The 18581-nt window shown below is 40.5% G+C and overlaps 1 protein-coding gene across 2 annotated transcripts in view; it reads right to left on the bottom strand.

The window, feature by feature from the left end:
• Positions 1-1467: 1467 nt before the first annotated feature.
• Positions 1468-18581, bottom strand: part of LOC134541999 (BUB3-interacting and GLEBS motif-containing protein ZNF207) — a 71480-nt gene continuing 54366 nt past the window's right edge. Inside the window, exons 9-10 of one of the 2 annotated variants that reach the window (XM_063385778.1) lie at positions 17789-18008; positions 1468-2855 (exon numbers count right to left, since the gene is read on the bottom strand). In XM_063385778.1, coding sequence (XP_063241848.1) covers positions 2746-2855; positions 17789-18008 — 330 coding nt within the window. In that variant the 3' untranslated portion in view covers positions 1468-2745. The remainder of the gene's footprint in view (positions 2856-17788; positions 18009-18581) is intronic. The other variant, XM_063385779.1, reaches the window with a different exon arrangement.

Raw genomic sequence — 18581 nt, 5'->3', positions numbered from 1 at the left:
CCTAAATTATATTCAATGTTTTTTATTGACTCGTGAATGCTACAGGCCGCAGCTAACTCGTTCGGTTCAAAATAAGGTAAATATGTAGTTGAGCGGTATTTGCGAAAAAAAAAAGTTAAAAATCTAAAAATACTTTTATTATATGCTCTTTAAATTCCTCTTTTCATTAAAGCCGCCGGATATAAGAAATTCCAAATACTTTAGGAGATATCGAATTTTTTAATTTTCACAGTTGGGCGATATTTGTTAAATAAAATTTAAAAATTCCGAAAATACTTTTATTCTATGCTCTATACCTCAATTATTGAATTGTATTATATCAGTTAAGAATTTAACCTAAATGAATTATTTGTATTAATACTTGTATTTTAAATATATTTGATTAAGTGGGCCACAATATAACAAGACAACCATCTAAGGACTCTTAGCAATAAAGTGCAAATATTCAAGCTCGACTTAAGTGTCAAAGATTCAAATAAAAATTCAGACTCGAATCGACTTGACTTGAATTTATGATCTACAAACTCGACTCGAATCGACTCGAACTAATTATTGTAAAATTCGACTCGACTCGACTTAAAAATTTGCAGGTTCGTACATCTCTAATTTTAGATTGTCTCCTGCTATAGTTACTCGGACTTTAACACGCCTAGGCTTAAATTATTACATGTTTAGAAATAAAAGCAACTTTTCATGTTATAAAATATGTATATTTTGCGATTTAAAATGTTCATTGCCGACTATAAACATTACGTTTTTCACGATGTTTTTAGGCCTACTAGCTAATATTATCTACTCTTAAAGTACCCACGGTATTTTCTGGTTGTTTATGGTTGTTACATGACGTAAATAGCGGGAGGGATTCGATTTTTGAGACGTAATTCACGTGAAAGTATTGTATTGGACTAAATGGGAACTAAACCGGACCTGTAGAATATAGCGCAAATAACGGGAAAACGTAAATAACGGTAACGTAAATAAGGGGTTTCGCTGTATGTGTACATTGTAAATAAATTTTCCTATACCTAAATAAAAATCTTTTTCACATTTTTCTTCACATATAGGTCACACTTCATTTTTTCCCCATCAAATCTGGTAAAATTACCGCGACCTATATGCGAGTAAATACGGTACATCCATTGCCCATTATAATACATACATAACTTGCAAATACTATGGTGTGTTGCTACTGCAGTGTTAGTGTTCATTCTTAATTTCCCGCCAGGTAACTTGTTTGTGATTGACTGACCTTTAAGTGGGGCGCTGATAACTGACAAGTCATATATTAATTTGTTAGGACATACTGTATCTTTGGTGTGACTTTAAATTGTGTGGAAGTTAACCTAAAACTGAGAACAGATTATTTAAGAACTGGAAGCGAACTAAGAACCGGAAAAAAGCAGAACCAACACATCACTAATGTTAACCCACTTACTTCATTGATGAGAGAAAAAAAAAAAAAAACAATTTCACTTACCAGCACTTTAATGACAAATACACAGAAAGAGTCCATCAAGTACATAAAGATATTTTTCACTTACAAACAATTATGAATACAGAGCTTGGGTGTACTTAAAAACACACACAAACCTGCTGACACGTCAATTATACAAACAAAACAAAGTGAAGTCCACTCCAAGCTGTTAGCTGGACTAAAACAAATAATATAACATAGTTTCTAACCTTTTTAAGATGTTCACAATGTGACGACACGTTCAAATTACCTTCTATTTTTCATAAATATGTTTCAGTAAAAAATTTTTTCCTACCTCTTCAAAATCTTCTGCTTGTACCTTGCTAATTTGCCATTTTTCACTTCCTCAACAAGCATAAATTACAGATGCAATATGGTTGCCTTATATTAACATGTAAAAACTTTTACCAAAATCTCAAGATACTAAAATAAAATTTTCAATACCAAGTATTAGCAATTTATTCTTTAAAACAAAAAAGTGCTTCTTAACTATATTTGCACCAAGGAGATCGTAAATGTTTTAAATAAACATTAAGGAGAAAACGCAGAACAATAACCATGAAGATTATGCCTGTAGGAGGTGAAAACTAGCATTTTGTTTTTGTGAAGTTGGCACTAGACATGCTGCACTCGAAAATATTTTGTTCTCAGGATGATTTGTCACCACTTTAAAGCAAAACTAATACCAACAAACAACAAATATTGTTCACTTTTAGTCGAGAGTAGGTGGTTAACTTATCTTGTTAACTTGATGGTATGCTGCTGTCGGGGAGGCTGGTACACTTCAAGCTCGCAAACGCCACTGGCAGACCAAGCACAACACTTGCTTCTACAAGGAAAACTCCAATAAGATATGCTGAAAACCCAGAACTGAAAAGTCTCACGCCAACACAAGCTAGGAAAAATCAGTCCTTACAGCCCTATATAGTCCACTGTCAGACAATGAATGAATAGTAACATGGAGTCGCAAAGCCTAAAATTTAAAATATTTAGAGTTCCCTTAAAGAACAATTTTAAAAAATTCTCCCAAATCAAAGATATGTGAAAATATAACTACTTATAACAAATTTTTAAAAGAGAAAATCTTAGTTTCAAAGTTAACCTCTTATCTTGGAGCTTTCCTTTCCTTGTGTCGGCAGGCAGGCATTAAGGGAACACAGAGAATGAGAGAAGAAAAAAGAAACAAGAGTTCTGAGTGCGAGGCCGAGAGCAGTCGAGGAGACTCAAGGACTGCTGGGCCACACGAGCCAGAGCCCCCCCAACAAACCTGATCATCTGAAACGAGGGTGCATCATGGGTGTCAGCATGTGGGGCCCAGGAAAGGTCATGGGTGGGCCCCCGTACGGGTGCATGTGGCCGGGCAGATGGTGCCCAATTAGTCCTGCAACACAATCCAATGCATTACTCTACTGCTGCACATTTTTGCATCTTCACACACATCAACTTAGTTACTCCTGACACAACCAGCCCAGTAACCAACTGCCAAAATGTTTTAAGTACCGTGTTTTATTGCCCAATCATCGCAAATTTTATGCTAAAAATCAAGTTTGAAGAGCAGGTGTGCGGCGTTTATGCGAGAAAAGCATTTTTGTTGAGGTTAAGTTTATCATAAAAACAAATACCTAATGTTGCATGGAAAGTATGTTTAATTAAAAAGCAAAGTACATATATGAAAGTATGCCAAATAAATAATTTTAATTAGTCATGCAGCAAAAACATATTTTGTTCACTCTTAAAATAGAAAAACGAAAAATATGGCTAGAACATGAGCTGGAAATATTATGGTTTACCCATAACTATCGTCATAGTATACACTAACCAAGAAAGAGAGAGAGGGCTGTTAAATATAGTTTAATTGGCACGAAACAGAGCGCATGTGTTGCATGCAATTGGCAAGCCATCGATAAAGCAGATCGATGCCATTTATAAAAACGTCATGCGGAAGATCATAGATCTTTAACACATAAAACCAATCTCAATACAAAGTTCAATATACATATCTCGAACATGATTTACATTTATTTCTTTCATTACTTAACCTGACACAAAAATTTCGTTTTTCAAATGGAGAAAAACAGAGTTACCCAGTAAATTTCTTTAAAAAAATAAAAAAATAAAAACTGAAAAGTAATACAGTATTAACTACCTTCTCATATTTTTACACTTAATGTTTTAGAAATATTATAGGTTAAGCCAAGAAATATTTGTTAATGGTATGTGAAGACATGTTACAATGTGTTTCTAATGTACGTTTAGCCCTGTCCCCATGTTTATATTTACTTTAATTATAATATCTAGAACAGTACACATTGTGTAGGATCTGCCCTACTAATGCCAAAAGACAAGAGTAAGTGTACTGCTTCATTTAGTACCTACAATGTGTTTTAATAGTTCAACAGTAAGTTATTTAAATTTTTTGGTTGATTTTAAGAAAGTTATGGACATGATCTTAGTATATCTTTTTTTAGATAGTTTCTGAAACACAAAATTTTTTTATTAAAAAAAAAAACCAGAAGAAATACTTTGTTTCAGTTGGTTAATGAGGGAGGAGGGGGCGGGGGGGGGAGGGGAAACCTACTGAAAATATTTTTTCTTAATTTCCTGGCATGTTTTCAAATCATTTTGCAAGATGGTATTGTGATACTTCAAACAGTTTTTAATGTGTCCAATGGTTAAGATAGGTATAAATATGTGATGATATAAAATGAGTTGGTTGGTATAGGTTTGAGACATTTATAATACTGTAAAATCATTAAGAATTACCAATTTAACCTGTACTAACATTCTCAGCAACAAACAAGTGCTATGAAAACATATTTTAAAATTATTAAAATTTTTATTTCTTATACATTATTTCATTTTTCACTCTTGAAACATAGATTCACATTCAAGGGGTGAATTCCAGGCACTCTGAGATTTAGATTTGAGAGCATTGGGATTCTATCCATCACTACTATAAATGCAAATTGTAAACGACAAAGATGATACATACACAGGTACACCGGACATATTAAAAGTCAATTTTTCAGCAGTACAATACAAATAAAAATCTGATAAAAGTAGTGTCCAGCTCATTTATTCTCATGCTTATAAAAACATTACAACCCCTCTTTCATATGAAAACTCCTAGGAAGAGATCAGCAAAGCTATCAGAAAAAAGGAAAAGGGATTTGTATAGAGCTGGACAGGATAGAGAATTTTGGTCTGGAAAAATTTAAGGTGGGGAAATTTTTTTTTGTGGGAATAGGGACAGGATTTGGATTACAGGTATTTGAGGTTAAAAATTTCAAAAATTTCCATATTATTATTACAAAGAAAAATGTAGGCATGTGCGAGAAAGACTTTTTTTAATTCGAGACGAGATCGAGAAAGCAATTTAAAAATTCTCGAGAATCGAGTCGAGATCGAGAAATCTGTACTTTAGTTAACAGGATAATATGATCCAAAAAAGTAAAACCCAATAATCTGACAAACATACATAATTATTCAATAATTTTATCAAGTATCCACAAAAGACGATGAATGAAACATTAGTTTACAAAGAAAGAACACTCTAGTGGCTAGCCTAATTTAAGGTCTAAAGCGGCTATTTAAAAACACCAGCTTTTCAACATTTTCAGCCAACAAATTTTCACGCCTAATGCTCACAGTGTTTCCAGCAGTACTAATTAGTCGTTCGCTTTCAACTTGTGTAGCTGGTATTGCCAGATACCTTCTTGCTACTGTGAGGTGGACTGCAGCTTACCCCCATGCCCTGATAAAATGGCAGTTAAGCCACTTTTTTCCAACTTTGATAGCAGTATTGTCTACAGCCAGGGGGCTGTTATTGGCTAGGAACTACTTTCTTGCGCCCTGATCCACTTAGTTTTAGCTTGAAACTTTTGCGTGTGAACTAACTTGTAGGACGTCAAGAATAGTGGTTAAACATTTTCTGAAATTAGACTTTGTTAGAATAAGTGAGCTTGCTAAACAGTGGTGAAGTCAAATTCCCTTTTTTGGAGTGTGGCGGAGGGATACGGACGGCCGGCGGAAGAGGGGACGGAGGAAGAAGAAGGTGAAGATGGAGGAGGGGACGCTGTGAGAAAACGTGGGTGTAAGGTGCACAGGGGAGGAGTAAGGAAGCGAGACTGAAAAAGGACTGGATCAACGTGTTGCGAGTTGGTTGAGTGGAAGTGATGCGACAAACTCTTGTGTAGCCATTTTTCGGTAACCACTGAACCGCGGGAAAATCCCATTGGTTGGGGAGTTGTGCAACAACCAATGGCGCCCGAACAAATGTGAGTCGGGGGTGGAAAACGTTACAACTGAGCTGGCGCCCGAACAGGGACCTGAAGAAAGAAGTATTCAGGGAGAAATATGGCTGCGAGAGAAGAGAAACAAAGGAGAAGCTGCGTGTAAGGTATTCCTGAAACAGGATGATTAAGGTCAGTGTAATTTGCCATAACAAACATGAGTGAAGTGCCGATACGAGACTGGATGGATGAGCTGTGTTCCGCGGGTTTTTGAGGGAGTTGTGTTTTGCGGAGGAAAGAAGTAACTGTCACATGGTGTGGTTTTCCGTCGAGCCGAGCTCCTGTGAAACAATAGTTGGTGTCCTTTGTGTTCTATAACTATGGCCGTCTGCCTGTTATTCTTGTCCTGCTTTCAAGTGTTTTGTGGATCAGGGTAAACATAGTTACGTAATTAGGAGTTATATAACCTTTGTGCAAGTGGTTTAATATTGTAAACACAGGAGACAGTCATGGCCCCAGTAGATACTCGTAGCGGGGGCGCGAGGGGTGACGCAGAACGGAGTAACGGGAATGAAAAGGATTTGGGGATAACCGCTGAAGGAGGGGAAAGTAGGGGAAGGGAGAGAGATGGTGAAGGGGCTGGCGCGAGCGTTGTTAGCCCACCCAGTGCGGCCGACAGCACACCGCTATCTCCGCAAGGTAGCGAAAGTAGTGAAGTTATGGACATGTTGAGGGAAATTATCAAAGGTCAGCAATCATTCCAACTAACGGCGAAGAACAAATTTCGTGAACAGAATAATCAGTTTATTGGATTGCGGGAGGAAATGAGTGCTTTCAGAAAAGAAATGAGGGAGGAAGGAGATAAAGTGATGGCTAGGCAGATTAGCTTTGAGAACTCCTGTGAACTGCGTTTAGGTGAGGTTGAAAATCGCCTGAGAGTAGTAGAAAGTGGGCAGGAACAGGGAGAGGGAAGGTGGATGGAGGTCAGCGGACAAGTTGCTGAGCATAGCCAGGAAATAGCAAGGCTTGGGAATAAAATGTTAGCGCTAGAACAGGTGGTCAGGGTGCAGCCAGGGGAAAGTGAGCTTGTTAACCGGAGTCGAACAAGCAGGCTGGGAAGTGCAGCAGTAGAAACAGCTACCTGTGAAAGTCAGGGGGAAGTAAACAAGCGGGGAGAGACCAGGGAGGACAACACAAGTAGGGGTGGACGTTGTGCACCACAGTACCACGATCGTGACATACCGAAGTTCACCGGGAACGGAAATGTACACCCGCGTAAACATACCAGCAACCTAAAGGAGTTTTTTTCTATGTATGGTTGTGGGAGTGAGGAGAAATTGGTAGTGGCCAAGAGGTCAATAACAGGGGGTAGTAGCAACTGGCTTAGGCTCTGTGACCACCGAATGGCAAATTTTGCTGACTTCGAGCGTGAGTTTACCGCGGAATACTGGGACAAGAGAATTCAGGGAACTGATAGAGCTGAACTGTACCGGGGACGGTGTGTTGAAGGGAGCCTGGAGAGCCATCTGAGTAGTGTGGTAGAAAGAGCCAGGTACTATGACACGCCATTAGGTGAGGAGGAAATAATAACCATGATTTACACACAGTCACCACTGCGGGTGCAGGAGGCATTAGTGGGCAAGGAAATCACGACAATTGAGCAACTTAGAAAAGTGCTGAAGGAGTTGGATAGGCTCAGTGCGCTGCGTGAGAAGGGGGGAGGATTTTACAGGACAGGAAATCGTGACACAGACCATCGCTTAGAGCGAGGGATGGGGGGAAGCGGCGGAGGCCAAAGAGGCGACGGATGGAGTGGAGAAGCGCAGGAGGGGAGGGACGCCCAAGGTCACCCCGGGAATGTGAGGGGGGAAGGCAGGGAAGAAGGCAGGCCAGCCGATGGCAACAGCAACTGGCGAGGGGGTTGGCAAGGAGGGGGGAGGGACAGATGGAGGGGTGGAAGGAAGGGAGACTGGGCGACAACCGGTGAAGGGCGCGGAGCAGGAGAGAGGACAGACAGAAATCAAAACAATGAACACAAGGACGGTGGTGTTCCGGGAAACGGAGAGGGTCGCCTAGCCTAAGCTGCCAGGTTAGGCAGATCCACACTGATAGGAGGCAGTCTGTTGACCGGGCAGAAACCCGTGATAGTATTGATGTAATTTTCACTGACGATAGAAGTTTTTTATTAAACGAGGCAGAAACTGTAGTGAAAGGCAGAGTCGTTCCGGAACTGGCATGCAAAGTAGGAGACCAGGGTGTGGCAATCTTGTTTGATTCCGGGTCAGAAGTGTCTGGTGTGTGCGAACAGTTTCTGGTGAACTTAAACAGGTTAGGATATGAGTTTCCGGTACTTCCGGTGCCGCAGTTAACCATAATAGGAGCAACAAGGGGAAAAAGCAAGAAAGTAAATAAACAGGTATATCTGAATTTCAAGATAGGGCCAGATGAGTATTTTGCAAACTGTTTGGTCATCCCACAGTTAGCTAAGGAAATAATAATTGGCATTGATTTCATGGCAACGCACGAGGTAGTAGTAAGCTTTGTGACAGGGAGTATTTTCGTAAGCACTAAAGAATACAGTATGCTGCAGGGCACAACGGTGTTCGAGCGGGGTGGGGGGTCGCTGCGAGTGCAGTACGTAGAGGAGTGGGAGAAGGGGAGAGAGAACTAGCGCTTGCTGTAGGAGGGGAAGAGATAAGCAGGAGCCATGTGTCCTTGAGTGGCTGGGAGGAGAGGTTGGACAGTGTGTTGGCGGCCTGTGAGGAGGGGAGTGAAGGGGAGAGAGAGCAGCTGCGGGAAGTACTGCGCCGCTATAGCGATGTGTTCAGCGACGAGCCAGGGCTGACAACCGAGTATACTGCAACCATACCGGTGACCAGAACCACCCCATTCAAAGGGAAAAGTTACCCAATACCTAGAGCATGCAGCGAGGAAGTGGAAAGACAGATCAAAGAAATGGTGGAGAAGGGTATTATAGAGCGGGGGAACAGCCCATTTGTCAATCCGCTTGTGTGTGTAAGGAAAAGCGACGGGAGTGTACGAATTTGTGTTGATTCCCGGGGGGTGAAAGATCATATTGTGCCTGACAGGCAAAGCCCGGTCGAACCTGATTCCCTGTTTGAATCATTTTACGGCAGTAAATATATCAGCACGACCGACTTCACAAAAGGGTATTGGCAGGTACCACTAAAGAAGGAAGATAGGCCGTATACAGCTTTTTTGTACAGAGGGCGGTCGTATCAATTTAAAGTGCTCCCTTTTGGCCTACCAAATAGCGTTGGGGAGTTCTGCAGAGCGGTGGATGTTTCGTTGGGACCCGAGCTAGAGTCAGTGGTGCATACTTATGTAGATGATGTTCTGATTGCCACAGAGACGTTTGAACAGCATGTAAAGATTTGGGATAAACTGTTGCGTAGGCTTAGAGAGGTGAACCTGACACTGAGGTTATCCAAGTCAAAGTTTCTGAGAAGAGAAGTAAAGTTTTTGGGGTTTCAGCTCAGTGCAGAGGGGATCAGACCGGACCCTGATAAAGTAAAGTTAATAAAAGATTTTCCTAGGCCACAGTCAGTCAAGGAGCTGAAGGGATTTTTAGGGTTGTGTAATTTTTACCGGCGGTTTGCCGAAAGATTTTCTGATACTGTGGAACCATTACTCAGGTTATTAAAGAAAGGTTGTAAGTGGCAGTGGGAGCAGGAGTGTGAAGACAGTTTTGAACGAGCAAAGGCCTTGTTTATTGACAACTGTATAGTAAGGCATCCTAACATGAGCAAACCTTTTTTTTTGTGCACTGATGCATCCAGTTACGGAATAGGAGTGAAGTGCTTTCAACGAGGCAAGAAGGGGGAAGAGGAGCTTATAGGGTTGCTGAGTAGGACGCTGAGCCCTGCGGAGCGTGCGTATACAGTCACTGAGAGAGAGTGTCTGGCCGTAGTGTGGGGTTTGGGAAAGCTGCGTAATCTGTTGTTAGGTAGCTCGGTTGTGGTATTATCAGACCACCATTCGCTGTTCGTTCCTTATGTCTTGCAAGTTAATGGGAAGCCGGCTAACACGCTGGTGTTTAGCAATGCAGGAATATCGTCTAGAGATAGTGTATGTGAACGGGGGTGAAAACCAAGATGCTGATCTGTTGAGCCGCACCGTGATAGAGGGGGAGGAGATAGTGCTGGAGGAAAAACCACGCACGGGACCAGTGATGGCGGGGATGACCTTGGAGCGAGACGAGATCTTGGTGGCTGAGTTTGGTCAGCTAGGGGAACGGCAGAGAGAGGATCCTGTGTGGGGTGATGTGATCAAGTCATTGGAAACCACCAGTCAGGTGGGAAGTAATGCAAGGGCAGAAAATTTAAAGCAGTGGTATTGTTTATCTGGGGGGTTACTTTTCAGAAAGAAAAAGGCAGGCACAGTGGACTGGAAGTTATGTGTTCCTGAGTGCTGGGTGAAAAGGCTTGTTTGGCATTTGCATCGCAGCAATGGTCATTTTGGGGCCAAGAAAGTTCTGTGGTTAGCAACAAATAGCTACTACTGGGTGAGCATGGAGAAAAGTATTAGGAAGATATTACGGAGTTGTGACATATGCCAGAAGGCCAAGTATCCGAATAGGAGCTGGGAGGGCAGTTGGGTGCCGATTATTCCTGAGGGGCCCGGGGAGCTGATCGCAGTTGATTTGTATGGACCATTACCAAAGGGTCGGGGCGGTGTTCAGTATCTGTTCGTAGTGTTGGATGTGTTCTCAAAGCTGGTCTGTTGTTATCCATTAAAGAAAGCTACCGCAGCTGCTTGTGTTAGCAAGCTGATCAATCAGTATTTCAGTGAGTATGGGGTACCTAAGAGGGTGCTTAGCGATCATGGGACGCAATTTACATCAGACATGTGGAGATGGGAGTGCGCCTGGGCAGGAACAGAAGTAGTGTACAGTTCTGTCCGACATCCCCAAAGCAACCCTAGTGAGAGAGTCATGCGGGAAATAGGGAGATTGCTGCGGACCTACTGCCATGATAGCCATAGTAAGTGGGCTGATGCAGTTCCGCTCATCAACAGAGTGCTTAATGAGCAGGTACACAGTGGGACCGGGTTCTCTCCTCGAGAGATTGTGACAGATGAAAGACAACGGGATGAGCTAGCAGGACAATGTGTGTTTCCTGCAGGCGATGAATTGAGTAGGGAAGATAGGGTGAAAGAAGTACGCCTTCGCTTGAAGCATGCAGCGTTAAAGAGGGGTCAGCAGCAAAGTAAACCGTTTCAGAGATTCCAGGTAGGGGACCTAGTACTACTCAGAGTTAGTGAGAAAAGTAACTATTTGCAGAAGGAAACCAAGAAACTTCACCTACTCTATGAGGGACCTTTCAGGCTAAGCAAGGCAGTGGGCCCGAATGTTTGGGAACTGGTGGGGGTCAAAAATAATGAAGTGCGGGGTATCTTTAATCAAGGGTTACTGAAGCCTTACTTTTGTGACATGTGATTTGAGGGTGTTAAAGAAAGGGGCCATGACTGGATCTCATGTGGTAGGGGCAACATGGTTGGGTTACCCTAGTGGGAGACTAGAAGCCATGACAACTAAGAGCCTGTGTAGATAAGTGGTGTTATTATATAGAGGAGAATGAGGAATGTTATATGTGTTGATCATGCTACTAGTGCAGTGACTGACGTGAGCCTGCTGAGAGAGAAAGCCATCTGAATGTTGTGAGTCACCCATTAGGATGACTTTATCTGGGGGGTTGTGAGGTGGACTGCAGCTTACCCCCATGCCCTGATAAAATGGCAGTTAAGCCACTTTTTTCCAACTTTGATAGCAGTATTGTCTACAGCCAGGGGGCTGTTATTGGCTAGGAACTACTTTCTTGCGCCCTGATCCACTTAGTTTTAGCTTGAAACTTTTGCGTGTGAACTAACTTGTAGGACGTCAAGAATAGTGGTTAAACATTTTCTGAAATTAGACTTCGTTAGAATAAGTGAGCTTGCTAAACAGTGGTGAAGTCAAATTCCCTTTTTTGGAGTGTGGCGGAGGGATACGGACGGCCGGCGGAAGAGGGGACGGAGGAAGAAGAAGGTGAAGATGGAGGAGGGGACGCTGTGAGAAAACGTGGGTGTAAGGTGCACAGGGGAGGAGTAAGGAAGCGAGACTGAAAAAGGACTGGATCAACGTGTTGCGAGTTGGTTGAGTGGAAGTGATGCGACAAACTCTTGTGTAGCCATTTTTCGGTAACCACTGAACCGCTGGAAAATCCCTTTGGTTGGGGAGTTGTGCAACAACCAATGGCGCCCGAACAAACGTGAGTCGGGGGTGGAAAACGTTACACTACTTTAGCCAGAGCTGGAAAGCGTATCTTGTTGTTTTTCCACCAGGTAAGTGGGTCACCGTTCCTTGGAATTACATCTTCACGTAAATATATTTTTAGTTCTTCCTCCAGACTTGATGATTTAGTCCTAACTGATGATTGTGATGTCTTCTTCAACACTTCAAAACTTGACCACAGTGAGCAAGTCTCTTTAGCTTCACTCACCTGCTCCAGTTCTGGTTCAGGACGATAATCATTTTCAGGTTGCTGATGTGAAGTGATGTATTTCGTGCACAACAACTTTTCATGGTCTTGCAATATCACAGTCTTGAATCTAGGGTCAAGCACCATTGAAAGAATATCTTCTTTCACACAATAATATGAAGGAAATCTTGATTTTAAACCTCTTTGCAGTGATTTAGCAAATGCAGTACCAGATTTGCATTGGTCTGTTTGGAAATAGTTTGTAAGCATTGCTTCAATTCCATATATAAATGGGATTTTTGATGACAGTGTTGGGAACTTTGAGTAACATAACTCGGTTGTGGCCTCATCTATTGGTTGCAAAATATGTGCAATGCTAGCAGCTAGTTTCCACTCACTAGAGGTGAAGTTCTCCACTGCCATGCTCTCTCCTAAATCAGCAGAAATGGTTACCTGCTGCTCAACAAGACGTGACAGCATGGTGTATTCACTATTCCATCTAGTTGGCACCATTGGCAGTAGCTCGTGAACAGGTTTGTTTAGCTTCACTTGAAGTGCATGCAGCCTCTCACGAGCAACATTACTGTGTCGATAATGGCCAACAATAGCTCGTCCTTTTGCCAAAAGTGCTGTAATATCATGTTCATTTTTTGCATCGTGCAGTGCCAACTGTAGTGTATGTGCAAAACACTGAACATGGTGAAATAAGGTTTTCCTTATGGCACATTTAAGGATTTTTGCATTGTCTGTTATGACATAAACTGGGACTTGATCAGTTGGCAAATTCCATTCTTCCATTGCCCCTACAAGCTTTGCATGTACTGCATCTGGAGTATGTGAGCCTGGAAAGTGGTAATTGCCAAGAATATGGCATTTTAATTTGAACTCTTCTGTTAGGTAATGGCCTGTAAGCGAAATGTAGCTTTCATGTCTCCTAGATGACCATGTATCGGTAGTGAAAGAAAGCGACTCCAGACCATTGATGGCATCTGTACTAATTTCATCAGCCAGTTTGGTTCTTTCCTCTTGATACAACTGTGGTATAACCGTCCTTGAAAATGTTGTTCGCGAAGGAATATCGTAGCTAGGCTCTAATTCGTTGATTAGACCTCTGAAGCCATGGTCATCCACCATGCTGTAAGGTTGAAAATCACAAGCCATCATGATTGCAATTTTTTTGTCTATTTGATTTTTCCTCACATTGCTGATGCAAAGCTTCTGTTTTTTTGCAACACACTCAAACATTGAAAGTTGTCGACTAGAAGTCTTCTTTTCTTCAGCAGTTATTTTGTTGAATTCTTTTTCAGCGGCTGGATGTTGTTTCAAGTGCCGCAAAAGTCCACTTGTAGAGCATGAAGGCGTTTTAATAATGTTTTTACACAATTTACATTCACCACCTTCTTTCTTTTTTAAATAAAAGTTCCATATTGTGGCCATTTTCCGTTCTTTTTTATCCACACCACTAACACTTTCCTCCATCGCACTCAACTTTACTTGTTTTCGCTTTGCAATTACAACTTTACCTTTGCACTCACTTAACAGTTTATTTGCCTACTGTCGTATGTAAACATACGTTATTGACTCCATAGTCTATACAGTTTCCTTGAGCCATGGACGGTACTTGATCATGAAAGTCTGAACATTCACCACTATCGATATGTCACTATCGATACGGACCGCAATTTAAACATCATGTTGCTTGTTATATACTGCTGGCCGTGTGTATAACCTAAGGCCATAAAACAAAATGCAATCGTGGAAGAATTCTGCAGTCATGTTTATATTTTTATTTTTTACCGTACCGTTTTACGTTGATACTTGATATTGATACCGAAAATGATTTATTTTTAACTTTAATGTTGGTTTTATTACCGGAAAATAATCATTTTCTTCTGTAATTTAATGTGATAACCACAGCACAATTCATTGTTTACGTTTACCGTTTCATGTAGTGACTTGTGAACGGAAGTTGTTCGTTTTTAACTTTTTAATAATTTATCGTGTATCCTATCGTAACAAGTATATTTTATTTTATTCGATCTACGTTACGTTGAAGATATGTTAATTATTTCAACACGCAACGCAAAATGCTGCCTCAATATATTATATTACCTAACCTTTTTCTTGTTTACAAAATTCTCGAAAATTCCGAGTAAAAAAAAATATCTCGAGACGAGATCGAGAAAATTTCTGTCTCGACTCGTTCTCGATGATGCCGAGACTCGCACATCACTAGAAAAATGTCTTCTTTAATATGTAAGTCATAATCTAATTATTATTAGAACAAACTAAGGTTAACAAAAATTAATTTTACAATAGCCACAAAATTAATACAAAAAAAAAACATAATAGGTGAAAAAGTAATGTATTAAGCTCATATTTACACTTTTAACTAAAGTTATTCACTCATTTTAATAATTTATGATGACCACGTACCCATTCAGCAATAATACAAATACAATAACAGCGAATTTCCACTCAAATTTACGTTTATGTTTGTTATGTTGCTTTCAAGGTGCAAGAAGCAACGTCTATAGTGTCACAGATAAATGCAGCTAGTAACTTCGTAACTATTGATTTAAATACTTTTCAAATACTGTTATCACATTTTATCCAAAGCACAACCGTGTTTTTGTTGATGAAGTCCATGGTTGAAGCCAGTTTTTAAAAATTTTTTTCTTCTCCCAATTCGAGGACAAAACAAAAAAATAAGTTTATTACATGTTTAAATAAATCTAAAATTTAAATTTTAAATCGTGGACGAGATACAATCCGTTACGGTTTTACAACAGTGGTGAAATAAATTATATTATTTGATGTAAATATAAAATGTTGAATCAAGTGCTTGTTATGATCTTCCCTGAGAATAATATTTACTCCACTGTTAATAGTTGTCTTAACAGCTGAAAATGGTGTGTTTTTGATCACATGTATTAAATTTGGTTAGAATGCAGTGCTTTCTTTGAAAATAGTTTTTTTCAACAAGGTTGGCACATGGAAATGTATGTTATCGGAATAAAATAGAGGAAATGGGAAAAAGTACATTTCCGCCCAGCTCTAGTACATAGTGCTTTAATCAATATACTATCTGTGCTTAAAACTTGGGTTTAACTCAAGTCACCTAAAACAAAGCCAACAAATAAATTGCCTATTTTTATAGATATTTTGTTACATTTTTAACTGATGTCATATTTTAGTTACAAAATTTTTTTTTATATAGATGGTGCATGATTATATACTAAGGGCAGAAAAAAGTGCTCTCGTAAAATTATGTTCCAATAGTATATTTACATGTTTAAAACAACTATTGATGAGAAACATCTTGACACAGATTTTGTCACTGTCAAAGATACAAAATAGAGTGCTTCAATATAAATAGTAAAACCCTTTCCAGAAAATTTTCTCATAACAAGTTAAAAAATTTAGCACTGGACCTATAAATACAATTTTATCCTTTTAATACAAATTTCTTGTTAATAAGTGTTAATTTTTAAATACCAAAAATGAAATCATCTAAATCATGGGAAATGATGAATTGCATTACAGGTGAATCCAAGGAAGGGCTTAAGGGGGATAAAACACTTCTAATTAACTTAATCTAGATAAAATTATGTTTGTTGGGAAAATGAATGGTAGAAATAATAATAACAACAACAATAATAATAATAGCATGTGTAACTCAGTACACGTGATAGAAGTGAAACTTCTTCAGCAATTCAAACCTCGTAAGGGATAAAACGGCAGTGAGAAAGAGAGAAATAAGACAATTTTCTAAATACAGTAAAACCTCACTCGTACGGCCCCCGGTTCGTACGTACACCTCGGTCGTACGTACAGTTTTTCAGAAACCGTGAAAAATGAGGCAAAAAAATAAAAATATGAAAAGTGTAAGAAATACGTTAAAGTTTATTAAAATACAGTTGCAACCTGCAGCGTTTATAACAAATACGGGCTACATACACATTGCGTCACAGTAAAAAATTAAAAAAAAAAAAGGCCGCAAATTGATGGTAATTTACCGTCAATAGCGCACCGTATGCGGAGAAAGGTCATTGTACTCGATCAGCTGTTGTTACGGCGCGGCGCAGCCGCCGGCTGGCTCTCTTTGTTCGCTGAGCTGCGCATGCGCAGTATAACTCACTCTACGCTCCACCCAGACCCATGACCTTCCATCAGCAGCCAGCCAATAGAAGCGAGCGTAGCGGAAAAAAATAAAAGCTCCACCTCCTGTGTACCAGTTTTGTCCAGTTCTAATACCAGTTTATTGGTATACGCACCAGTTTTCTCGCTGCCGTGACATGTTCAAGTTTACATTCATCGTGATGTCCTGATACCAATAATTAATTATTTACGATCCCCAGAAATAAATGGTTAGTTTAAAAAATATGTGCCAACTGTACAATACTTCCGAAATTATAAAATACGTATAAAACAGTTACCAAGACTCCGCTCATTTTATCTTGTGGAGTTTATGTCTCGTACTAGTATTTCGGCTAAATTGTTACATAAATACAGTATCAGAACTTACAAGCAGCAACGTAATATTCCCGCAACGCTTATATACATTCTTGAGTTTACGTTTTTCCCTCGTGCATTTTAGATTGTCTCCTGTTATATAATATGTATATTTTGCGATTTAAAATGATTATTGCTGACTATAAACGTTACTTTTTCATGATTTTTTTTAGGCTTACTAGCTAATCTTATCTACACTTAAAAGTACCCACGGTATTTTTTTATTTGAGCAAATATATTGTGTGTTAATTATTATTTTATTGATATAAAATATAAAAAAAAATAAACACGGGGCTTACGACACTGCCTTCAGTGTCGAGTTTTTTTTTACGTTTGATTAGCTCAAGTGTTGTTTCTGCACGAATAGGATATAATTTAGATCGAAAATACATCAGCATAATATATAGACACGGCAAGATAATTTCCTGTGGCAGCAGGACACGGCAACGGCAATTCATTTCCCGCGGCAGCGGTGTGACAATATCGGAGGGGGGGGGGGGGGGAGGGGGGAGGAATAGCCACAAATGAACGTAATTTGGCCTCGCTGGTTCGTACCTACAACTCGGTCGTAAGGACAAATTTTGGAGAACCGTGAGTGTACGTAGAATTGAGGTTTCACTGTAAACATAAATTAACTAAATTATTACTCACTTTAAAATAGGCTCAAACCCTATTGTGTTGCCCTCAGCCCAAATACTCCCTTAATAGATGCTAGCAAGTCAGATGGCGTCAGGCGCAGGTAGGTCCCTAATGCCACAACCCACCTATCCCTGCAGCACGGCAGGGTTTAACATTAGCCACCAAGTGGAGCCCGCCCAAGGGAACAGGGTCCGACAAGTTCTCTGCACCATCCGCAACCTATTCTCCGTCCTTTTCGTGCCAGAAACGTTTCATGAAAACATTGCATTAAAATTCAGTCTTGAAATTTTACTTTCATCGCTCCCAAAGAAGTTTCACTTTAAAAAAAAAAAAAAAAAAAAAAAAACCTTCCTTAAGTGGGAAAAAAATTTAAAACAAGTAATTCCCGCACAACTTTAAGTCTCTTAGTACTGCGTACTGACCTGCGGAGAAGACGGGGCGACACTTACCTGGAGGCAACCCCATGGGGGGCGGGCGGGGCATCATGTTCATGTTACCTCCGATCATGGCCGGGTGCATGGCCGGCCTCATCATGGGCGGGCCGGGCATAGAGGTCACGATGGCCATACTGCTGACGGGCGGGGCCATGGGTGGCATGGAGACGGGTACCGGGCCGACCGACATGGGCGGCCGAGGTGGGAAACGTGGCATAGCCATCGCTCGCCGGTCCTGAGAACAAGCATGCCAAAGCTCAAGAGATTTTTTGTGATGCCTCAGAAGTATTCTTACTGTATTTCCCAAATATTATGAAAAGATTTTCACCAAAACTGCTGAAACTAAAAGTGGGGGTCGCATTACAATGCAAACTTGTATCTCGCCACTGGAAGAATATGAATTGAGAGCGATGGGAACAGCTTGGTTGAAAAACTACATGCTCTCACCATAACTGCGTCACTTTAGACCACTGTTAATTACTACCTTCAGAACCTCAGCTTAGTTGAACAACTACTTGATCTGCCTGTAAACTGCATTACTTATGTCCCTTTAGTCCGCACTTGTTTAGGGTTTCCTAAATCTCGGGGGTGGGTGAGGGGAGCTAGCAGGCATGACAGATAAGACAGGATAACACTTTGGAATATGCTGAAGAGAAGGGGAAAAGTTCAAATTGAGTTTGTCACTGGGTTCTGTCTACTTCCTTGTGCTTCTCTTCACTGTGGCTGCTAGCCAAGCACATCTTTCCCTCCTCTTCGCCCTCCCAGACACCCACCGTGTATCACAGCATTCTTCCCTTTCTGATCCATG

The sequence above is a fragment of the Bacillus rossius genome (assembly GCF_032445375.1).
Source record: "Bacillus rossius redtenbacheri isolate Brsri chromosome 4 unlocalized genomic scaffold, Brsri_v3 Brsri_v3_scf4_2, whole genome shotgun sequence".
Taxonomy (NCBI): domain Eukaryota; kingdom Metazoa; phylum Arthropoda; class Insecta; order Phasmatodea; family Bacillidae; genus Bacillus; species Bacillus rossius.
This window is presented reverse-complemented; position numbering and strand designations above follow the sequence as displayed.